Raw genomic sequence first — 25,260 nt, 5'->3', positions numbered from 1 at the left:
ATTGACATTACACAACAGATTAACACCAATAAGCCGTTGGTGTTGTTTAACCTTGAAGCGATTAAAATCGGTTCAACGGAGGGTTGAATAAAGCAATCAAGATGTGATCGCGCCATCTTTGAAATGTCTGAAAATACATGAAGTTGCATAACATGGATTTGAATCAGAAATGGAAGGTTGGAGAAAAAACGGGATCCAAGACCCACCCGCGTTATATTGGATTCAGCGTTATAACGGAGAGCGTTATATTGGAGTAACAGTGAAGTGGCAGTTTTCCCTATTTGGCTATAGAGAAACCTTGTAAACACTCTAGAAGTCACAATTTTTGCCCAATCATCATGAAAGTTGGTCAAAACATTGGTTTTATTGATATCTCGGACAAGTTTGAAAATGGTCAGATCGGTGAAAAAACATGGCCGCCAGTGGGCGGGGCATTTTTCTCTATATGTATATAGTGAAAACATGTGAACACAGTAGAAGTCACATTTTTGGCCCAATTTTCATGAAATTTGCTCAGAACATTTGTTTTCTTGATACGACAGTTGAGTTAAAAAATGGTTCTGGTCAGTTGAATAACATGGCTGCTGGGAGGGGGGCAGTTTTCTCATTATGCCCCCCCCCCCCCCCTTTCGAAGAAGAGGGGGTATATTGTTTTGCTCATGTCGGTCCGTCCGTCCACCAGACGGTTTTCGGATGATAACTCAAGAGCGCTTATGCCAAGGATCATGAAACTTTATAGGTACATTGATCATGACTCACAGATGACCCCTATTGATTTTCAGGTCACTAGGTCAAAGGTCAAGGTCACGATGACCCGAAATAGTAAAATCCTTCAAGGTCAGTGGTCAAATATATGTGGCCAAAATCGCTCATTTTATGAATACTTTTGCAATATTGAAGATAGCAACTTGATATTTGGCATGCATGTGTATCTCACGGAGCTGCACATTTTGAATTGTGAAAGGTCAAGGTCATCCTTCAAGGTCAGAGGTCAAATATATGTGGCCCAAATCGCTTATTTTATGAATACTTTTGCAATATTGAAGATAGCAACTTGATATTTGGCATGCATTTGTATCTCATGGAGCTGCACATTTTGAGTGGTGAAAGGTCAAGGTCAAGGTCACCCTCAAGGTCAGAGGTCAAATATATGTGGCCCAAATCGCTTATTTTATGAATACTTTTGCAATATTGAAGATAGCAACTTGATATTTGGCATGCATGTGTATCTCATGGAGCTGCACATTTTGAGTGGTGAAAGGTCAAGGTCATCCTTCAAGGTCAAATATATGGGTCAAAATTGCGCATGTAATGTCACTTCTGCAGTATTGAAGCTAGCAATTTTATATTTGAAATGCGTGTTTATCTCAAGGAGCTGCACATTTTGAGTGGTGAAAGGTCAAGGTCATCTAACAAGGCCAAACGTCATATAGGGGGACATTGTGTTTCACAAACACATCTTGTTCTGTATGAAATACATGTATTACGGGCTCACTAAATGTATGAACTACACGTATTATGGGCACACTAACTGTAGGATCTACACATATTACAGGCACACTTAATAACTCCAACTCAGGGTCAAGGTTGAAGTTGGTCGATTTATAAATCGAACATGGGGTTGGAAAAAAGAGCAAAAGGGACGTTTATAAACTTAAGCCTAATGTCGGCAATTATAACGTCAGCAGTTATAACGTGAGGAAACTGTACCACTAAATCAATCGTGAATTGATTGATATATGTTTTTGTATTTTAGGGTTTTCTTTTCATTTAATTTTTTTTCAGTTCGTTTTTGTTTTTGTCAAAGGATAAAACAAACTTTTCTGTTGCTTTTGTGTTAACCAATGTTTGAGATAGCAAGTAGCGTTTTAATCACTTGTCAACAAAATCAAGTACTTTCTTCGCACAGGGGTTAAATAAAGTTTACATGGCAATAACAAAATTCAAAATCATTTCTGTTGTACCAGTCTACTACACATTTAAATGTCTGTTAATTGTCAATTTTAACTTTGACCATTTTAAACCCTTCTTTGGAATTTAATTAAATGAAGTTCAATAAAATAAAAGTTTCACTTATTGAAGCTTGGTTTATAGTCTTTCAGTAGAAAGAGAAGTACTGTATTTGATCATGTTTAGTGCACAGGTTTTTACCTCAAAGTTGCAAAACTAAATGTTGATGCGCGTTTTACAATGATACAATGCTATCCTGGCTGCTAGAAAAATGTATTACATGATTGTAAATAATTAATAAATAAAAGTGAAAATGCCCATAATACATTGATGGGTCTTGCTTAGGGAAAATGCAGCTATAATAGTGAAAATGCCCATAATACATTGATGAGTCTTGCTTAGGGAGAATGCACCTATAATAGTGAAAATGCCCATAATACATTGATGAGTCTTGCTTAGGGAGAATGCAGCTATAAGAGTGAAAATGCCCATAATACATTGATGGGTCTTGCTTAGGGAAAATGCAGCTATAATAGTGAAAATGCCCATAATACATTGATGAGCCTTGCTTAGGGAGAATGCAGCTATAATAGTGAAAATGCCCATAATACATTGATGAGTCTTGCTTAGGCAGAATGCAGCTATAATAGTGAAAATGCCCATAATACATTGATGAGTCTTGCTTAGGCAGAATGCAGCTATAATAGTGAAAATGCCCATAATACATTGATGAGTCTTGCTTAGCGAGAATGCAGCTATAATAGTGAAAATGCCCATAATACATTGATGAGTCTTGCTTAGGGAGAATGCAGCTATAATAGTGAAAATGCCCATACTACATTGATGGGTCTTGCTTAGGGAGAATGCAGCTATAATAGTGAAAATGCCCATAATACATTGATGAGTCTTGCTTAGGGAGAATGCAGCTATAATAGTGAAAATGCCCATAATACATTGATGAGTCTTGCTTAGGCAGAATGCAGCTATAATAGTGAAAATGCCCATAATACATTGATGAGTGTTGCTTAGGGAGAATGCAGCTATAATAGTGAAAATGCCCATAATACATTGATGAGTCTTGCTTAGGGAGAATGCAGCTATAATAGTGAAAATGCCCATAATACATTGATGAGTCTTGCTTAGGGAGAATGCAGCTATAATAGTGAAAATGCCCATAATACATTGATGGGTCTTGCTTAGGGAGAATGCAGCTTCATGCATGTGCGTAGAGTGCCATCCCAGATTGGTCTGTACAGTACGCTGTATGCAGTCCATTTTGTAAAGACATAATCCTTTGCATGCTGGGAAATTTGTCGTCTGCTAAAATGTTGTCTGCTAAATTTCTAAAATTAGCATTTTCTTCGATTTTTTTCAAAGAATGCTATCAGAATAGCAAACAGTTTGGATCCTGATGAGACGCCACGTTCTGTATCCAAACTGTTTGCAAAGGCCTTCAACATTCGGTTCCCGCACTGAAAGGGTTAAAGATGACCTTACACAAATATGAAAACTGTAAAATGCAGTGAAAATTCTATATTTTTTACTCATAAAATTGATTAAAATCGAAGTCTTGACTAATTAGATGGTTCATGACAAAAAGAATTAAACAATTCAAGATATAATTAATCGCGGTATAATGGATGTAGAATTTGTTGTAGAGACAACTTTTTGATTTACAAAGCATTATGTTGTATGTAAATTGAAGCCAATTCATATACCGGTAATCACATTTTTCAACTCCAGTTTTGTTTTTACTCAATGGCAATCTTCCAATTAAGTAACAGCACATGCATAGCTCTGCCTTTCTAATCTTTCGCAGGGAACAGAGGTGGAGTTTATTGGGTTAATTAAATACGCGTTTTTAGCTCACCTGAGCAATTTAATTAAAATTTTAAACCATATAATTTCGTCACAGAATCGGACAATGAATTTTATGGTAGCACTGACATGAGACATGAGGTATGAGTGGGTATCACTGAGTTCTTACGGTAGGTTGTGGGGTGTTAGTAGAAAAAGTACTGAGTAATAAAGGAAATAGAAAGATGAATGCATTCAATAAATGAATGAATTTGTCAAAAATAATTATCTAAAGAAGATATAGTTTTTGACTTGCAACTTTATGTGTTAAAAAGCAGTGAAGCTAATATAATAACTAATAATTACTGTGACAAGTGATAGCACAGTCATACATAGTGGTATGGTCATGAAAATGTATGTTGCAAACTGTAAACTGACACAGCTTTTGTGATCAAATTTGAAGTGGCCCAAATCAGATGTTTACCCTTCCCCCATCAGAAGCAAAGTGAAAATGCCTTTTTCAACCAGCTTAAACCAGAACAGCCTGCAAGTAACTCACATCTGTTCAGGTTTTATGCTATTTGCTGCTCATCAGTATCTAAGGGTTAGAAATGAAGCCTTTACAATTTGAATCTAGTAAGAAAGGTTTTTAATGAAATTTAACTATTTGAGTGACTACAAATGCATTAAAATATGTATCTATCTAGTATTAAAAGGGTTAAGGATGCGAATCTAAAAACAACAATATACATGTATTGCTGTGTGGTACACATTCTTATTCAAGTTATTTTGCCAAGAAAGTATTATATTACATTAATTATTCAGAAAATACAAAATTGTTTGCTCCAGTAATGCGTTTTGACCATAGAATGGTTGTTTTTTTTTTGACACAGAATAATAGTTCAGCTTCATATTCAGCTGAAAAAGGAAGCCCCCACCCTCTGTGTTTTGACAAGGCAATTACTTAAGAAAGATGGGTTTTCAGTGGTGGATTTCACACTAAAGCTAATTTATGGTTGTTGGGTTATTAATATGCACTTAGAATTTATTTTTTGTCATAAAATACACAAAAATCATGACTATGCAATGGACATGAAATCATGACTATGCAATGGGCATGAAATCATGACTATGCGATGGACATGAAATCATGACTATGCAATGGACATGAAATCATGACTATGCAATTGGCATGAAATCATGACTATGCAATGGCCACGAAATCATGACTATGCAATGGACATGAAATCATGACTATGCAATAGACATGAAATCATGACTATACAATGGACATGAAATCATGCCTATGCAATGGGCATGAAATCATGACTATGCAATAAACATGAAATCATGACAATTGCAATGGACATGAAATCATGACTATGCAATGGACATGAAATCATGACTATTGCAATGGACTTGAAATCATGACTATATAATGGACATGGAATCATCACTATGCGATGGACATGAAATCATGACTATGCAATGGGCATGAAATCATGACTATTGTAATGGACATGAAATCATGCCTATGCAATGGACATGAAATCATGACTGTGCAATGGACATGAAATAATGACTATGCAATGGACATGAAAATAATGCCTATGCTATGGACATGAAATCATGACTATGAAATGGACATGAATTTTTAATGATTTTGTGGGTTGACTGATCAACAAATTTGACATAACACAACTGAAAATTACAGACACAAATTCCTCATTTCTGTTCACAAATCAGAAATCCATGAATTAACGTTTCGGCAAAAATCGTTAATAAAGATCACAAAATTTCTTGACAATGCAGTCCTTCCCAAAATAATATTTTATTGCCAGCCATGAGGTCCTATAATCATGCAGCCATTTCCGGCCCGGACTGATCATTTCAGGACCAAAAAGGAAAAATGACGACGAAAAACAAAGATGAGATTTTTAACAATATTTTAAAATTATCATATCAATATACAAATAGTGCATTTATTAATTATGTATTGCCAAGACTTCTTTAGCATGTGTCTCTTCATCCCGAATGTCTGAATCCTCGTCTGAAGACACATCCTCTGACTTATCTTCTTCTTTCGTTGGATAACCATCAGACGCCTTGGGTGGACGCTGATAATTAGTTAGTCAATGACGGCCATCACCCCGTATCATGAGCCTAAAATACAAATCATTTTGCTAAGCTGTTGTAGGCTAGCATACCTTATAATATTATACCAGTCGTAAAGTCAATCCCAATGCTTTTGAGAAAATATCGGATTATTTTTTTTTTAATTAAGGGATACAACTTTGTTGATCCTGTATGTAGGTTTGAGTTTGTTACTTAACAAACTCATTCAATATTTAATTTTACATAAAATCATTGAATGTTACCAGCCACTTGTCTACAGCTGCTGAAGGGTCATAAGCTGTAACATTAGTCCATATAAACGGACTTCCAGAGCCTTTAACATTAGTCCATATAAACAGACTCCCAGAGCCTTTGATAATTTTTGCTATGGCGGCTCTGGCAGTCCATATGCACCCCTTCATAAACATGGGTGCAGCTCAGCGCAGCGAATCCGTGCGCTTCACTAAACAGAAGTCTTTCAAGACAAATTGAGGAAAATAATGAATAATCTTCATAAACATGTTAAATTTACCTGAATGGCAACCTACGGATGTTATCCTTTGAATGCATCCTATAAAAAAACGACAATGTTTCAACACACTTTTCTCGCTGAAATGTTTATGTTTAAATTGGAAACAGTGTATTCTGTATCGAATACCACATCGTTATCGACTTTATAGGCTGGAGCACATAACCCGACGTGCAAAATATTGGTGTACTGCGACCTAACCAATATTGGGTCAATTTTTCAATACGGATGCAGCGTACAAAACAAAACCTAAGTCAATAAAATCAATTATTTCTTGCTTTAATGGTAACATTTGGATGAGTTTGTTGTTTAGATAGGTAAACTTTAATAAGTTCTTGCAGTTTCAGTGTTTCTTAACCCTTGCATTGTTGATAACATTTTGCACCCATGGACAAGAGAGAGCGCATTGCAACTCTAAGCAGCCCATTGGGCTATAAAGCTTAGAGTTGAATTATTGCAACTAGCTGTAACATCTGCAGTGCTGAGTTTGATCATCATGAGAGAGTTTGGTTTGGCTCCTTCACCAAAGTTTAATGGAAACATTTAAAGCTATTAAAAAATAAAATGAAAACGAAATCACCAGTTATATATCTGGATACTCTGTTTTCCTTCCTATCCCATGATAGATATTGACAGATCACTTCGAACTCCCGTGTAGCTCTTGACAGATCGCGCGAAGATCACAATTACCTGTGTTAATACCCGGCTTGCTTACGAATTAATCGGACAACCAAGTTTAAATGGTATCGATTGTCTCCCTTTGCGAATGTACTTGTATAGTGATGATGAAGTGTGAAATTTGCATTGGTGACACAGCAATAATCTTCGGATACTGAATATGCACTTACGTCATACAAGAAATTCTACATGATTGGAGTATTCATAAATAACTCGGTAAATTCCGACTTTTGCCTTGATACTTTTCTGAAAATAGCTTATGGAATTCCAAAATTCGCCATAATTTTATTACCGGAGGTCCGGCAATATAAGAATCATTTCCGGATTTTCCAAATTATTATCGGAAAAATCCGAGGACCGACGGTATTTCAGAAAGACTGCAATGTATATTAACGATTTTACAGTATGCTTGTTTTGTCTGAAATGGTAGGGGAATTAAAATTTGTTTAACAACAGAAGGTTATAACTCATGTTTATTTTATGCTTTCGAATGGTTTATAGGGAAATATCAGTAAATTAAAACTGATAATTTACTGTTCCAAACAGTGAAAAATAACAGTGAAAATTATCCACAATTTGCATTGTTTTACCAGAACTATTTTAAGATATCTGTGGTTTCCCCATAGTGACCACAAAGGGTGACTATTCTGCATTGAATGTTTATAAAAACATACAGATTATCTTCCTTTGAACATACATGTATTATAAATAACATGTTGTGGCGTCCAAAGGGGAATTATATTGTCAGGAATGGCAAAAATACAAAAAATATCATTTGTTAGTATAAAATAAAAAGAAAATTTGTTGGATTTGTTGTAATATCAATTTTAATTCACTCGTGATTGGAGACACAATATATTTTCTATGATCACTGGTTAATTAAAATTGAATGTTTATAATAAACATACGGATCAGCTTCCATTGAACATACATGTATTATAAATAACATTTTGGGGCGTCCAAAGGGGAATTATATTGTCAGGAATGGCAAAAATACAAAAAATATCATTTGTTAGTATAAAATAAAAAGAAAATTTGTTGGATTTGTTGTAATATCGATTTTAATTCACTCGTGATTGTAGACAAAATATATTTTCTATGATCACTGGTTAATTAAAATTGAATGTTTATATAAACATACAGATTAGCTTCCATTGAACATACATGTACATTTTTGTATTATAAATAACATTTTGGGGCGTCCAAAGGGGAATTATATTGTCAGGAATGGCAAAAATACAAAAAATATCATTTGTTAGTATAAAATAAAAAGAAAATTTGTTGGATTTGTTGTAATATCAATTTTAATTCACTCGTGATTGGAGACAAATATATTTTCTATGATCACTGGTTAATTAAAATCGATATTCCACCAAATCCAACAAATATCCTCTATGTTATCAATCAATTTGGTCATGGATCATTTTTGAAAAAGGCATTATGAGGCCAAAAAGCAAATCTTATTTGTTTCCACTAACATTGCCTTACATATAAAGGTAGATTGTCCTGGTCAACTTTGTTTTGAGTTCATTTCATGCTTGAATATGAACAATTATGCAAATACATGCAGAAATCTTGGCAATCTCTCTATAACATTCTTTCTCTCAAGAGTTTCTTAAAAATGATGCAAGAATTTTTCCCAAATTGCAAGCTTACCTTCAAAAATGTCTTCACGTTCTGTCAGTTTTGTTAAATACATGTATGTTATTCCCCTTAATTTAAGGCTAGGTAGGCCCTTTCTCTAAATCAAGAAAAAAGGCAGTGGTTTCAGTGACTATATCTTGCTTGTTTGCAGTTTAAATGCGTGCATTCAGTGATTCTTTTCCTTCTGTATAAAGTGCTGGAAAACAGCACTTTCCCAATTAAGAAAAAACTACAAATTTCACAATTGCTGTCAAAACTATTTTCAAAAGAAGGTTTCAAAAATACCTAAATTATTGCAACATTGAGTTAATTTCCCTATGCAGTCCCAATGCAGTTCGTTTGCTTGAACCTAAGTATATATAATATTGGCAACTTATCAACACTTAGTTATCAATTTTCTAGTATTTGGGAGCAAAAAATCAATTACACCAATTTCCCAATTTGAAGACTTCAGGATGTGAATTTTCCCAATTTCAGGGTTTTTCGCGCACATTCGTCCAGATTGGGCTGGTAAAAGTACTTTTCCCTAAAAAAAATTCGCTGCCCAGGCCACTATCCACCAGGCCAACACACTGATTACTAACTTAATTCATAGCTGGTCTAGGAATTGTAAGGTCCCAGTTTTGAGTCCTGCTCAAACCACTTGATTTTTTCTGAGCAAAAAATTATTCCCGGGCTTTGCTGCTCTCCATCCACAAGTATAAATGGGTACTTGTGAAGGAAATAATCCAATGTGCCATTGCTGCATACTGCACCCAGCGTAAACTGACTTCTATATCCCAGTGATTGAGGCAAAATTGTGCAAGTCAGCTGAAGAAGTAGCCATCATCGATATCAGACTGTAAACTCAAAACTTTTCCATTTGCAGTTCTGACAAGTGAGAAGAAGTAACCATCATCGATATCAGAATGTAAACTCAAAACCTTTTCCTTTGCAGTTCTGACGAGTCCCCTCCCTGCCCAGTGACATAGCCCCCTACCCCCGGGCCGAGAAGCCACCCACCCCCGGGCCGAGACAGATGTCCATAAACAGGTCTGCAGGTGCCAACCATGGTGAAAGCCAGTCACCGGTAAGGGCTCGCTGAATTGGAGCTAGTTTGGTTTCCTGTGCGCTTGTAATGTGATTCTTGTTTGCGAATGCATTTCTGCGAAATCGGTGATGGGTCCAAAAACAGTAATGATTTTTGACAAGTTTGCACTCTGTAAACTAAACAAGATTGGACTTCTGAGCTTGATATTATTGGACTCTTTATCCTTGCGCGTATGATATGAGAAACTTGGCAAGGTAGGTTGAGGTTTTTTTCATTTCAACTTAGCAAGTTTGAACTCACATCTGAACTTTGGACCCTGTAACAGGCATGTTTGAACTGAGAAACTTTTGACAGGCTAACAAGGCACATTTTATTAGCTCATTTTGTGATCGCCTTTTGTCCGTCGTCCTTCGTGGGTCGTCAACATTTTGCCTTGTGAACACTCCAGAGGCCACATTTATTATCCGATCTTCATGAAACTTGGTCAGAACATTTGTCCTATTGATACCTCGACTGAGTTCAAAACTGGGTCATGCTGGGTCAAAAACTAGGTCACTAGGTCAAAAAAAAGAAAAACCTTGTGAACACTGTAGAAGTCACATTTGGTGCCCAATCTTCATGTAACTTTGTCAAAATGTTTGTCTAAATGATATGTTGGTTGAGTTGAAAAACATGGCCGCCAGTGAGGGGGGGGGGGCAGTATTCCTTATATGGCTATAGAGAAACCTTGTGAACACTCTAGAAGTCACATTTTTTGCCCAATCTTCATGAAATTTGGACATATCTTGGAAGAGTTCAAAAATGGTTCAGGTCTGTTAAAAAAACATGGTGGCCAGGGGGGCCATTTGTTGTTCATTATGCTCCCCCAAAGTTTTTGGGGGGAGCATATATTCGCCGCTTCGTCTGTCTGTGCGTCCGCTGTGCACAATTTTTGTCCAGGCTATTTCTCAGCAATTAATGACCGGAATTCAATTAAACTTTATGGGAAGCTTCACTACCAAGAGGAGATGGCATATTATCAGCCGGTTCTGGTTGGATGATTTTTCACAGAGTTATGACCCTTTGAAATTTTCCATTAACTGTACATATTGTGCAATTCTTTTCCGGGCTATTTCTCAGCAACTAATGACCAGAATTCATTGAAACTTCATGGGAAGCTTCACTACCAAGAGGAGATGTGCATATTATCAGCCGGTTTTCGTCGGATGATTTTTCACAGAGTTACGGCCCTTTGAAATTTTCCATTGTTCATATAGTGCAATACTTGTCTGAGATATTTCTTAGCAACTTATTACGGGAATTCAATGAAACTTTATGGGAAGCTTCACTTCCAACAGGAGATGTGCATATTATCAGCCGGATATGGTCGGATGATTTTTCACAGAGTTAAGGCCCTTTGAAATTTTCTATAAACTGTACATATAGTGCAATTCTTGTCCGGGCTATTTCTCCCCAACTACTGACTGGAATTCAATGAAGCTTTATGGGAAGCTTAACTACCTTGAGGAGATGCGCATGTTATTTGTGGGTTCTGGTTAGATGTTTTATTTAGAGAGTTATGGCCCTTTGAAATTTTTAAGTTGCTAAACCATCCATCGTATTATTTTGTCCAAAGTTATGCCCCTCAAGACGTTTCCTTTTATCTCAATATATAGTGCAATATTGTGACAAAAAAAACACCTTTGGGGAGCATCACCTGTCTCCGACGGTTTCTAGTTCTTCATGAAACTTGGTTAGAACATTTGTTCCATTGATATCTTGGGCTGCAAAGAACAGGTCATTTCTTTTTATCTCAGGCGAGCGACTTTGGGCCTTTCAGGCCCTCTTGTCTCAGTTGTTTGACTGGAAGTTGATCTTGGAATTCTTGATCTATTTAAAATTATTTCTACATTTACTTGTGCCAACTGATACAGGTATGGCAGTAAATAACAGTTGCTAGTCACTGGCACACATACATACATTTAGTCTAAGTACTGGTTATTAAAAATAGCTTACCCAAAAACTGTGTGGGTAAATTAACAATTTCATTATAATACTTGTGAAATCAATGAAAAATCCAAACAAACAAACATGTTTGCCAATATTGTAACCTTTCCAGTCGTCTAGGTTATGATCTGTCCTTCTTCAGCTGATTTCCTTTGATTTCTATTGTTATAATGGGGGCTAAGGGCATTTTTATGCTCCGAAGGAGGGCATATAGTGATCGGACCGTCCGTCCGTCTGTCTGCCTGTCTTCGCGTCACACTTTGCATATAGGTTTCGCATTTAGGTTTCGAAAAATGCTAATAACTTCTATGTCCCTTCACATAGCAACATGAGCCCATGTGTATCTCATGGAGCTGCACATTTGAGTGGTGAAAGGTCAAGGTCATCCTTCAAGGTCAAAGGTCCAGAACATGTATCAAAGCGGCGCAGTAGGGGGCATTGTGTTTCTGACAAACACATCTCTTGTTCTTTCATGAGGTGGTTCTTAAATCACACCGCTAAGTAGTCGTTATTTTTGTTTGCTGTGCTTAATTATTCTTTGCATGTGTCTCCATACAGTGATATAAATACCAGCGCCCTCACACTACTTTGGGGGAAGGGGTCCGCAGCCCTTAGGAGGGGGAATTTTTTGTTAATGGGGGAATTTTTATAACAAAACACAACAACTGTGTTGAACTGTTATAAACATATATTTCTATATATGTGACTGTCTATAGGACAGAAAGGTGGACTTTTACTCAATCTATATAACAGTAATCTTATTTAAAAGTCCAAATATATTGCGGTTGAAGGGGTCCAAAGATCGCGACCTAGATAAATCCGGCGAGCAATATAAATTGTCAGGTTATTATTGCATGTTTAAATATGCATTAGCATAATTTGGCAATTTCAAAACACGCTATTTTCCTACCTTATTGAAGTATGTGTTATATCCATATGTTATTCATTGGTATAAAACAAAACATTATTCCATGTAAGTATTTTCAAATGCGTATAATTAAATTTGTAATCCAAAAACAATTGCCAAGTTTTTTTGTTCAAGAAAGCATGCACAAATTAAACCCATGTACAAGATCATCAACAATGACGTCATCTTATCCTCATGTAAAGCATGGTGCATTTTGACAAACTGAGGGAGCTTTGCCTAACAATTAAAAGCAAGTAGTTTTTACACTGTATCTAACGCGCAAAGATTGTTGAGATAGGTCAGTATTGACTTGTGACATTTCCAGTTAAAATTGTGTACACCTTCATGTGTGCACTGGTGCGTTCTGGCAGTTCAAAGCAATTTCAAGAGAGAATGTTAACACCCAAAATGACCTGATGTTTGGCAAGAGGAGTTATTGTTTATCGCAGTACATTTACACAGGTGATACAGTGATGTACAATAAAACCAAACAATCTGGTCAAAACTGGATTATGAATGTTGGATTAAACATGGTAAAAAACTAGCTTGTACCTGATTTTATCTCCGCAAATTCTCAGATTAAAACAATTTATTTGGGGATTATGCTCGGCACATTTTTAGGAGCCATAACCATAGCCGATTTGTGATATATTGGACAACGCAATATAACGGACAGTGATATATTGGAGTCAATTTTCAACTATAATCAGCGATTTTGTTTCTCATTTTTTTAAGGGGAAAAAATCAGTTTTGGGGGAAAAAAATATACTTTTCAGGGGGGGGGACTGCCGCCGAAATTAGGCGGCAGATTTGATAGATTGAGGGCCCTGAATACTGATACAAGTAAGGCAGTAAATAACTGTTGCATGTTACTGACACGAGTATGCACACTTTGTAATTACCTAGTAAAACAGCTTGCCCAGGAAAAACAAAAATGTTTGCCACTTTTTTAACCGTTCCAGTAGTAGTTGTTGTTGTTGTTTGTTGTGCTCAATGATTCCTTGCCTTTGTCTCCATACAGTGCCTGACTGCCACGCTGGATTCTCTGAGGCCTATTATAGGAGCAATGATACATGTATGTAGTAGAATACAGAGCCGCCATTTTGCTGATCATCGAGTACGGTCAGGGATCATATTTTCAGAGAAAGGATTTTTTTTTAAACACTTGGATTTTTTAAGCGTTTTTTTTTTTTGGACCACATTGGGTCTATGACTGCCAGATTCAACCAAAATATGATCCCTGCTGCGTACCGGTTATTACTAACACCTGGACAAACATGACCCTTTAGTCAAAAATTCGTGGAAACGAGCCTTGTTCTGAAAAAACAGGGTTTAAGTCATACGCAAATAATGTCGTCCCAGATTAGCCTGTGCAGTCTGAACAGGATAATAATCTGGAATGACACTTTCCGTCAGAACTGGATTTTAGCCTAGAAGAGACTGTCTTTCTTAAAACGGAAAATACAATTAAAGTGGAAAGTGTCCATTTCAGACTGCACTTGCTAATCTTTTTCAACACTATACACATCGGGGTTTTCCTGCTATTAAAAAAAGGCTGTTAAATGTTGTCGATCCCAAAGCAAACAGACCGGATCCCAAAAATGTTTTTTTCCCATTCGCGACTTATAGTTCAAGTTAATAAGAAAAAAGTAAAAAAACTAATCGAGTGTTTATTTTCTTTCAAATAAATAGTTTGTTGATAGAGATTTAAAGTAAAGATCTGTTGTGTAACACGAGGAGACTATCATTTCAGCCCTTAATCACTGCGACTTGTTCCAAACATGGCTCCATCATATAAGTTTGGGAGATGATGTAAAAAATGAGAAATGCGTCTACCCCAGGATGGATTTTACTTGTGAATGCACTGTCAAGCGTTTTTAACTGGCGGTTAATTATACTGTTTCAAACCAGAGGTTATATGGAAATTGGAGTTTGTTCGGCGTTGTCAAACTGCTACGCACTGATGAGCTTAATGAGTTAAAATGGCCCGCAAATTAAAATGAACCGTATCCTGGATCAGCAGGCGATTTTGGCATAAATTATTTGGCGTGGGATTCGAAGATATGTCATCTTAAAAGAATATTATCTTATCAGGGATCCTTGCCGAATTCGGTATGCAACAATATACGGGGTGGTTATGATTGCAAAAGTGTCAAATACTATTCAAGTTTCAAGTATGGACTAACATCTAGGCAATAATCAGCCAGATTGACCCAGACACTCCTGAGTTACGGCCCTTGAATCATCGAAAAATTGTGTTTTTTCTCGTTTCCGCTCAATTACCTGAGCAATTGTCATCAGATCTTCAACAAACTTCAAGAAAATGTGTAAGGCAATAACATCTAGGTCAAGTTCGATAATCGGCCAAATTGACCCAGACACACCTGAGTTACTGCACTTGAATCATCGAAAAATTGTTTTTTCTCGTTTACGCTCAATAACTCGAGCCAGTGTCATAGGATCTCTGCCACACTTCATGAAAATGTGTAAGGTCATAAGATCTAGGTCAAGTATGATAATCAGCCTAATTGACTAAGACACTCCTGAGTTACAGCCCTTGAACCATCGAAAAATTGAGTTTTTTTCTTATGTTACGAAGATGTGCATGTTGGATTGTTATTGTCCTATATCAAAACTTTACTTTTTTATGCCCCCCGGTTACTAAGGATGGCATATAGCAGTTGAACTGTCCGTCCGTCTTTCTGGCCGTCTGTCGCACGTTTGCGTTTCGGTTTCGAAAAAAGCTTGTAACTTAAATGTTGATTCAGACCTTCATATTTGGTATGCATGTGTATATGGACAAGGCCTTTTCATACGCACACAAATTTTGACCCCTTTGACCTTGAACTTGAACTTAGGGTCAGCGTTTAAGTTTCGAAATCTGCGTTTAGTTTTCGAAAAAGCGTTTTTTGGGGGCAGATGTCTTCCGATGTAGACAGCTCTTGTTTTAACCAGTTTTAATATTACCTGCTTAACCCCTTGAATTTAACCAGTTGTCAGATATTATACAAGCAGTGCTCCAACAAGGCCTAAATTGAAGGGCGTCCCGCCCTTCCGAACCTCCGCCCTGCTCTTCCTAGATCCCCCCTGCCTTTAAAAAAATAAAAAAATAAATATTTTTTTTTAATGATAATAAATCTCTTATTGCATTGTATTCAATGTATTCCTCATTGTAGACATTATATTTGAATGGTTTAATAATTATCGGAATTATCGGAATAATATAAATATATATTAATTAACATGCAACAGCAGGAAGCATTCCAGAAATGCACGTTCCCCCGAAAGTTGCCTTTTGACAAAACGCTGCACATCGAAAGTGCCCTTTGACCAAAAAGCCCCCCCCCCCCTGCCCTTTTCAAATCCTAGCTGGAGCACTGTACAAGGAATTTGATCATTGTTTTATGTTTTATGAGTTGATATTTCAGTACTAGCACATTGGTTTCTGAGTTAAGCATCACAAACATTCTAATTTTGAGCTCAACTCGGAGATGAGATTTGAGTTTGAGCTCAATTCGCAGATGAGAGTAGAGTTTGAGCTCAACTCAGAGATAAGAATTGAGTTTGAGCTAAATTCGATGAGACTTAAGTTTTAGCCCAACTCAGAGATGAGTTTTAAGTTTGAGCTCAATTCGGAGATGAGATTTGAGTTTGAGCTCAATTCGGAGATGAGATTTGAGTTTTCTCTCATTGGAGTCTCAGGGATATCAATGGAAGCAGAATCCTGCTTTGAAATGTCCAGTGGTTAAGTACTGTGAAACCATTATTAATCGTCAGGCATTAATTTTCATAAATTTCGTCAGTCGACCGATCGGCGAATTTAAGATCCTAACGAACAATCATGCTCTATGTTTGAACAAAAACAAACACTAAGTTGAACAATGTTTTAAAACTTTACCGTAGACATGAGGCATTAAATTCCAACATAATCCATGCACACATTCACTGCTGTTTCGTAATCAAGATTAATCCGGTTTTGACACAAAGGGATGTAGATTACACAAGGTACTTAAGTGACACGTTACACTTATTTAAAACGCGTGTGCAGTACAGCTGTATCGAATGCGTTGACTTCGTTTATGTAGAATGGTAATGAATTAGCGCTGATTGTTTATAACTTTATTACCCATTAGGTGCATTGTGTTTTTCAGGGGTGTTGCATATTAGCCATCACGCAGCGAATGTCGATGAAAGACAATAAACCAAATGAAAAGATGACGATGTGTGATCAACATGCGTATTTATCACAAATTAATAAAGAATATTTTAATTGCTGTTTGTTGTTTGATTGTTTGCATTTAACCACACTTATTACTATTTTAAATGTATCAATTTATTTATTTTTAAATTATTAATATTATTGATTTATATACCGGTAGTTTACTTTTTAAGAACAAACACACACATAGAGTTTATAATTTTAATGTTGATATCAGAATAAAAAAGCATTTTATTTGAAAAAAAAAACTCTTAACAAACTGGAACCTCTTTCGTATAACACAAACAGTTTTAAAACGGTATTGACAGCATTTTAATAAAAATCATACCAACTAGAATTACGATTGTTATCAGTATGGCAATTATAATAATAGAAAAAGACTAATGGGCAATTGGCTTCGTTGTAACAAACACTCGTTAACGGTTATTCGATCCCACTTGTCCGCTAATCATAACAATGAACGTGTGAATGGCATACATTAAGAGAGTCCATTACTGTCCCTTGATAACAAAAGACTAGTTAATTGGCATGTGACAAACAGGCCCCACCTCCTGCAGTGATTCTCAAGTGTGTTCCCGCATTCGTACGATTTTTCGCAACTGCGATTGATCCCGAATATGTATTACACACAAATCGGATATTGACTGACGCATTTTTTTTAAAATTCAAAATCAGAAATCGGCAAATTTAAGTGCTGACGAAATCGTCATTTAAAAAAAATGACGAAATTTTATGCTGTCGAAAATAAATGGTTTCACAGTACTTGATAAAATAGCCCTGTGAAGACAGAAGAAATTTTAGTGTTTTTTTTACAAATCATTTTTGGTGAGCTACGATATCTCACTTATAAAAGTATCACATGTGTGGAAATACTACCAACTCACCAACCATACACAAAATCGTCACCTGAGCACAGTGGTCACCTGTCAACAATAATAGCTACTAGGGTCATTTCCCTCGACTGACCCCAGTTTTCAAGTTGGACTGTTATTTAATAATAAAACCTTTTTATGCCCCAGGTAGGGTGGCATATAGCAGCTGAAGTGTCCGTCAGTCAGTTAGTCTGTCCGTCTGTCCGAAAACTTTATTGGCCATAACTTTTTCAATATTGAAGATAGCAACTTGATATTTGGCATGCACGTGTATCTCATGGAGCTGAACATTTTGATGGGTAAAAGGTCAAGGTCATCCTTCAAGGTCAAAGGTCGAATATATGGCGTCTGTCCGTCCGAAAACTTGAACACGGGCCATAACTTTTGCAATATTGAAGATAGCAACTTGATATTTTGCATGCATGTGTATCTCATGGAGCTGCACATTTTGAGTGGTGAAAGGTCAAGGTCAAAGTCATCCTTCAAGGTCAAAGGTAAAAAAATAATCAAAGCGGCACATTAGGGGGCATTGTGTTTCTGACAAACACATCTCTTGTTAGCTGTTGATATGCCCCTGTAAGTAATTTGTCAAACAACTTTTTATATACCACCAGTTGAAACTATATTTTGAACTAATTATTTTGTCTCCCTTTCGGACAACTAAGTTATCTCCCTTATAAAAAACATTTCAAAAGCATTGAAAAAAACGACAAAGCTGCCCGATTGCTGATAGAATTACTTTTTTTCTATGCACAAGGAAAGCAGACACAGACAATATTTAGTATAACTGGTCAATTATATTATGTCCATTTAGGAGAACTAAGTTATCTCACTAAAATAACTCCCTTAAACATTTTTCACAAGTTTGGAAAAAGCTGTCCAATTGCTTAGCAAAACTCTGGTGTATTTTATTCTAGGGATCAGGAAAACGTACAAAGACTTCACACTACAGCGAAGTGAAGTCCCCATCCACCCCTCGTACCTACACGGAAGTGAAAACTCTCACCTACCACGACATGTCCCACACTTTCTCAACCAATACGACATCAGGTTCCAACTGGGATATTGACGGAGGTCTCGCAGCGGACTTTGACGGTTCCTTATCAGGCTTGGGCACAGAATTGGGCGCCGCGACCTATAACATGAGGTCAGGGTGCAAATACCACCCGTGTGTTAGTAGTTTGTGTTGTGGACTGGTCAGGTCCAGAATATATTTTTTACGAAGGAGTTAGAATTGTACTAGTTTTTGATCGCCGTCGTGAAATCATTATTTTTCTATGGCACATATTTCTTTGCGCTTATCTTATCCATAAATATTGTGTAGATGTACTTTTGCATGAAACAATTATTTGTGTGTCTTTGTTTTCTTTTTTACTCAGTAAATAATTAGTAACTGTCTACGTGTACACTTGAATATCCATATTGCAAAGTAATATCAATGGTCCCCAGAAATGTAATGATTTCAGAAAAACTAATAATAAATGCAATAACTCTTATTGTGTCACAATTTCAGAGGGACGGGCAGAGAATCCGGTTGTATGAGCAAATTATATGCAGCTAACTTATAATTTTCAGTGAAGCTCTGCTGGCCCTCCCTGTATTCAAACAAGAGAACTTGGATAATGGGTACGTGTTATTATTTTCCTTTTTAACAAGCGGGCGCTGCCAAACCAGACGGAAAGGTACCGTTTTTTAATTTCATTTAATTGACCCTAGTTCAGGATAATCAGGGGCTATGGATATGCATAAAGCAGTCTGCGTAGGATAATCAGGGGCTATGGATATGCATAAAGCAGTCTGCGTAGGATAATCAGGGGCTATGGATATGCATAAAGCAGTCTGCGTAGGATAATCAGGGGCTATGGATATGCATAAAGCAGTCTGCATAGGCTAATCAGGGGCTATGGATATGCATAAAGCAGTCTGCGTAGGATAATCAGGGGCTATGGATATGCATAAAGCAGTCTGCGTAGGATAATCAGGGGCTATGGATATGCATAAAGCAGTCTGCGTAGGCTAATCAGGGGCTATGTTTACGTCCTTTAAAGGATTTTCATCAGCGATTATTTTCCTTCTTTATATCGTACCGGAAAACATTACTTTCCCAATCAGGAAAATACTACAAATTTCCCAATTGTTGTCGAAAAAATTCTCAATTAAAGGTTTCTAAAAAAAATAATTCTTTTTATATGAATAAAATGCATCAGTTAGTTAGTTTACATATGCAGGTCTATGACTTGAACCTAAGTAAATATAATTTTGACAACTTCACACCATTTGGTTATCAATTTTAAAGTATTTGGGAGCCAAAAATCAAATTCATCAATTTCCCAATATAAAGTTTTCACGAGGCGAATTCTTAAGTGGAATTTTTTTTTCGCTTTTCATTAACTCTTTCAGTGCTGGAACCGAATTTTGAAGGCCTTTGCAAACAGTTTGGATCCAGATGAGACGCCTCAAAACGTGGCCTCTCATCAGGATCCAAACTGTCTGCTATTCTGATAGTATTCTTTAAAAAAAATCGAAGAAAATGCTAATTTTAGAAATTCAGCAGAAGACATTTTAGCAGACGACAAATTTCCCAGCATGCAAAGGGTTAAGAAGAGCCTTTTAACACAGTCTCATAAGAGTGCAAAGAGTTGTCCCTGATAAGCCAAGAGTGCAAAGAGTTGTCGTCCCTGATAAGCCAAGAGTGCAATGAGTTGTCGTCCCTGATAAGCCAAGAGTGCAAAGAGTTGTTGTCCCTGATAAGCCTGTGGGGACTGCTTTATACACATGCACAAAGCTCAGATCTCATAGAGTACTACAGTTGTGTCATTAATAAGTGATTTCCAATGAAATGTATTCCTCAAAATAATGAGAAAACGGTTTGCATGTGTTGCTTTTGCTCTTAAAAACTTATAACTTAAAATACATTTATGCCAAGGGGCCGCCTTAAACCATTTGTTGTTCATTGAAACAAAGCAAGTGATAGCCGCTGGTAGTTTTTTTTAATAATAACAACCCTGATCTTTGTTAAAATAGCTCGTAAGCTGCTGAACAAGAATGTAAAATTCTTATGTGACCAGATTGGCTGAAAGACTGTGCATTTATGTCTTTCTCTTTCTTTTTAGATTTTTTTTTCAATCCAAGGGTGGATGTTTCAGCATTTTGAGATCTGGGCCGGTATTCGCCATCCAATTCTTAGACTCGAGTCTTAAAATAAAGAATTTGCTTACAACTGTAATGTTCTAAACAATTCTTTATTGATCAGTCTAACTTGACATTTGACCCCTGAAATTACATTAGTCTTTGTGCAGAACAGTGTACCTATGACACACGAACCATCCATAGCCGGCATCTTTTCAAACTCTGAAGTAGGATTTCCTGGGTCTTAGGCAAAAAAAATTAGGTCCTTTTCCGGTTGCCCGACCATGTCTCCCATATCGGGGCCGACCCTCAACTTTTTATTGGGGTCGCCAAAAAAAATTTTTTTTTTTGTTCATTAGCTTTTGTTACCGGTCTTTGTCCGTCGTCCGTCCGTCCGTTAATATTTGTTCTAAAACACTCTAGAGGCCACATTTATTGTCCAATCTTCATGAAACTTGGTCAGAAGCTTTGTCCCAATTAAATCTCGCTCTAGTTCGAAACTGGGTCGTGTCGGGTCAAAAACTAGGCCACTAGGTCAAAAAAAAAAAACAACCTTGTAAACACTGTAGAAGTCACATTTCATGCCCAATCTTCATGTTACTTTGTCAGAATGTTTGCCTTGATGATATGTTGGTTGAGTTTAAATGTGGTTCCGGTCCGTTGAAAAACATGGCTGCCAGTGGGCGGGGCAGTTTTCCTTATTTGGCTATAGAGAAACCTTGTAAACACTCTAGAAGTCACAATTTTTGCCCAATCATCATGAAAGTTGGTCAAAACATTGGTTTTATTGATATCGCAGACGAGTTCGAAAATGGTCCCAATCGGTGAAAAAACATGGCCGCCAGTGGGCGGGGCATTTTTCTCTATATGTATATAGTGGCACTTTTCCCTATTTGGCTGTAGAGAAAATTTGTAAACACTCTAGAAGTCATAATTTTTGCCCAATCATCTTGAAAGTTGGTCAAAACATTGGTTTTATTGATATCTCGGACGAGTTCGAAAATGGTCCAGATCGGTGAAAAAACATGGCCGCCAGTGGGCGGGGCATTTTTCTCTATATGTATATAGTGAAAACATGTGAACACTCTAGAAGTCACATTTTTAGCCAAATTTTCATGAAATTTAGTAAAAACGTTTGCCTTAATTGGTTGAGTTTAAAAGTGGTTCCGGTCTGTTGAAAAATATGGCCGCCAGTGGGCGGGGCAGTTTTCCTTATATGGCTATAGGGAAACCTTGTAAACACTCTAGAAGTCACAATTTTTGCCCAATCATCATGAAAGTTGGTGAAAACATTGGTTAAATTTATATCTCGGACAAGTTTGAAAATGGTCCAGATCGGTGAAAAAACACTCTAGAAATAACATTTTTGGCCCAATTTTCATGAAATTTGGTCAGAACATTTGTTTCCTTGATACGAGAGTGGGGGGGGGGGGGTTGGGGGGGGGGGTAGGTCACATTACACAATTTCTTATCTCTTGATTAATTAAAATATTTCAGAATTGAAAATGTTTTCTTCCACTGAATCGTTAGCTCCCTGTGTCAATAATGCTTTAGTCATAGACTGAGCCTTTGCAAGGTCGGGCAATCCTGCTATAGTAGGAGAACGTGTCTGAACTGTTCCCGTTTTCAACCATTTTGAAAGAGACATTGTTTGATTGAGATATTCTAATTAATACAATATGTTGTTTTCTTGATAAGTGTTTGGTTAATAATACTTTTTTACGTGACATCATCAAATTAACAGTTTGTAGATTTATCACATATGTTAATAAGTGCCAATTTAAGTTAAACGAGATATAACGGTTTTCACACATGTATTTTGGGGACCTTTATTACTCAATTTTTACTACTAGGAGACCAATTGTGCTGAGATTTTCAAATATTGACAAAACAACATTGATGGCAATTATCGAGCAGGGACCCACATGTGCGCCACTTTATCGATCTTTTCGACAATTATCGGCATTCTGCAGAATTTTCATGCTTCAGTGCACATTTACCTCAAGTATTGCAGTCAACACAGATTAGCAGATTATGCTTCATTATTACCCTGGTTGTTTTAATAAAAGTTTAATTATTATGACGGTCAGTATTTCCAAAAAATTTGAAATCCACGAAATTACGTGTCAACGAATTAGTTGATTTTTTATTAAACCACGAAATTTCATACCGACAAATTTCTATACGTTTCGATACATTGGTTTTATTGATTTCTCTGACAAGTTGGAAAATTACTCAGATCGGTGAAACACCCTTTTTAGCTCACCTGAGGTTTTAGGATTGGTCATTGTCAGCCGTCCGTCCGTCAACATTTGGTTTGTAAACACTCTAGCACTCACATTTCTTAAGCATTCTTTATCAAAGTTGCTGAAAGATCTTGGTCAAGTTTGATAATGAGCAAAATCACATAATTAATGCCCTAATTATTGCCCTTAGATTGTCCAAATTTTCATTTTATTATACAAAAACCTTGTAAACACTCTAGAGGTCACAATTTTGTTTCAGATTTTATGAATCTTGGTCATAATATTTATTTTTGTTAGCAATTTTGTTTGATGTTTGGTAAGGGGTGTCAACTCAAAATATAGGTAACCAGGTCAAATCTTACAAAAACGATAACACTCCATACGCCAGAGTTTTGGTTTAATAATGATGAAACTTGACCAGGATGTTTGTCTGGACAATATCTAGGTCAAGTTTGATATTTGGTAAAGATTGAATGAACTGACTTCTCTCAGGTGAGCGAATGAGCGAACCCCCCCCCCCCCCCCCCCCCCCCTAGGAGACCAGAAAACCTATTTGGGGGGGGGGCCTTACCGGTAGTCTATTCTTTATTCTTAAGTTTAGAATAGGTTGGGGAATACAAGTTCTGGGTCCGTTTTCACCAAACAATTCATAAACTTGAGTCTAGGAATAAAGAATATTCTTTAAATTGATATATTCAAATATAATATTATATTGCTTACATTTTTAGTCAAACTTGGCATAAAACACCTCTTTCTATGTCATGCTTCATGTAGAGCATTTTGTTAATGACATAATTACCAGTGGAGGCCTGTATTATATTCAAACACTGAACGCATTTTTCTTGGTTCTAAGTCCATTCTTTATTTTTAAGTCTAAGAATGGGTTGGTGAATATCAGCCCTGGAATAATAGACTTAACCCTTTGCATGCTGGGAAATTTGTCTTCTGCTAAAATGTCGTCTGCTGAAATTCTAAAATTAGCATTTTCTTTGATTTTTTTTCAAAAATACTATCAGAATAGCAAACAGTTTGGATCCTGATGAGACGCCACGTTCATCTGGCGTCTCATCTGGATCCAAACTGTTTGGAAAGGCCTTCATAATTCGGTTCCCGCACTGAAAGGGTTAACAATCTAACCATGGATTTAAAATTAAATTATTGCAGGGAAAAGTCTTTATTACATGTTTCTGAAGACACGCTCGTTTTGATAAAGTCTTCAAAACGTGTCTTTGCATATTTTTAGTTTATTTAATTTTCCATGCGATTAATTTGTCAAGTTCAAAGCCGTCTAATGTTATCAAACATTCTTCCAAGCCCATGATTTGCAGCATTGATAGTGTCGTGTTTTTAAGGCTAACTGAAAAGTTATATGTTTCTGTGTTTGCATTTAGCATTCTGATACCATGATTCAATCAATAAAATTGTTCATAAATTAGTTCGTTTCCAGAGGATATGTCAATACAACATCTTAAACTTCATTTTAATTGGTTATTCTGAGAACTATCTAGATATTACTCCTCAAAAGTTATTGTTATACATGTATTTTACACTATTGTTATGAAATTCAATGGCCTTCAACTAGGATTTTATTATTGATAGAAATTTAGGTCAAAACCCATCTTAAACCGCAGGAAATCTTTAAGAAGAGATAATCTTTATCAAGCAAACTTTCTACTGAAGACTAACCTTATTTTTAACAATTGGTTTTTCTGTTGCAAACAGTGATCTACTTTACAATAAAACATGTACTTGGCCGATATGCAGCCCTGGTTAACGACCGATTTATGGGTCACTTTGTATGATAATCATCTGGTTACTACGTGACAAGGTGTCTTACCGAGGTTATAATTACTGGCTCAACCGTATGCCCTGGTTACGTCAAAGTGTCTTTTCATTAGCGCCGCTCTGGTAAAACCGAGCTTTATGCATGTACGTGAAGAGTCTCCACAGATTACCCTGTGCAGTCTGCACAGTCTTATTAGGTACCACACTTTCTGCTGTTTTTAGCTCACCTGAGCACAACGTGTTCATGGTGAGCTTTTGTGATCGCCTTGTGTCCGTTGTACGTTGTGCGACGTCAACATTTGCCTTGTTCACTCTCTAGACGCCACATTTATTGTCCAATCTTCATGAAATTTTGGTCACAAGATTGGTTTCA

The 25,260-nt window shown here is 36.6% G+C and overlaps 1 protein-coding gene across 8 annotated transcripts in view; it reads left to right on the top strand.

The window, feature by feature from the left end:
* Window positions 1–25,260, top strand: part of LOC127861009 (transcription factor CP2-like) — a 120,823-nt gene that overhangs the window by 30,055 nt on the left and 65,508 nt on the right. For 6 of the 8 annotated variants that reach the window (XM_052399358.1, XM_052399357.1, XM_052399354.1 and 3 more), the window contains exons 2-5: window positions 9,651–9,782; window positions 13,658–13,711; window positions 18,645–18,874; window positions 19,303–19,353. In XM_052399358.1, coding sequence (XP_052255318.1) covers window positions 9,732–9,782; window positions 13,658–13,711; window positions 18,645–18,874; window positions 19,303–19,353 — 386 coding nt within the window. In that variant the 5' untranslated portion in view covers window positions 9,651–9,731. The remainder of the gene's footprint in view (window positions 1–9,650; window positions 9,783–13,657; window positions 13,712–18,644; window positions 18,875–19,302; window positions 19,354–25,260) is intronic. The other 2 variants (XM_052399356.1, XM_052399355.1) reach the window with 2 other exon arrangements.

This window comes from Dreissena polymorpha, chromosome 15 (assembly GCF_020536995.1).
Source record: "Dreissena polymorpha isolate Duluth1 chromosome 15, UMN_Dpol_1.0, whole genome shotgun sequence".
Taxonomy (NCBI): Eukaryota; Metazoa; Mollusca; class Bivalvia; order Myida; family Dreissenidae; genus Dreissena; species Dreissena polymorpha.
This window is presented reverse-complemented; position numbering and strand designations above follow the sequence as displayed.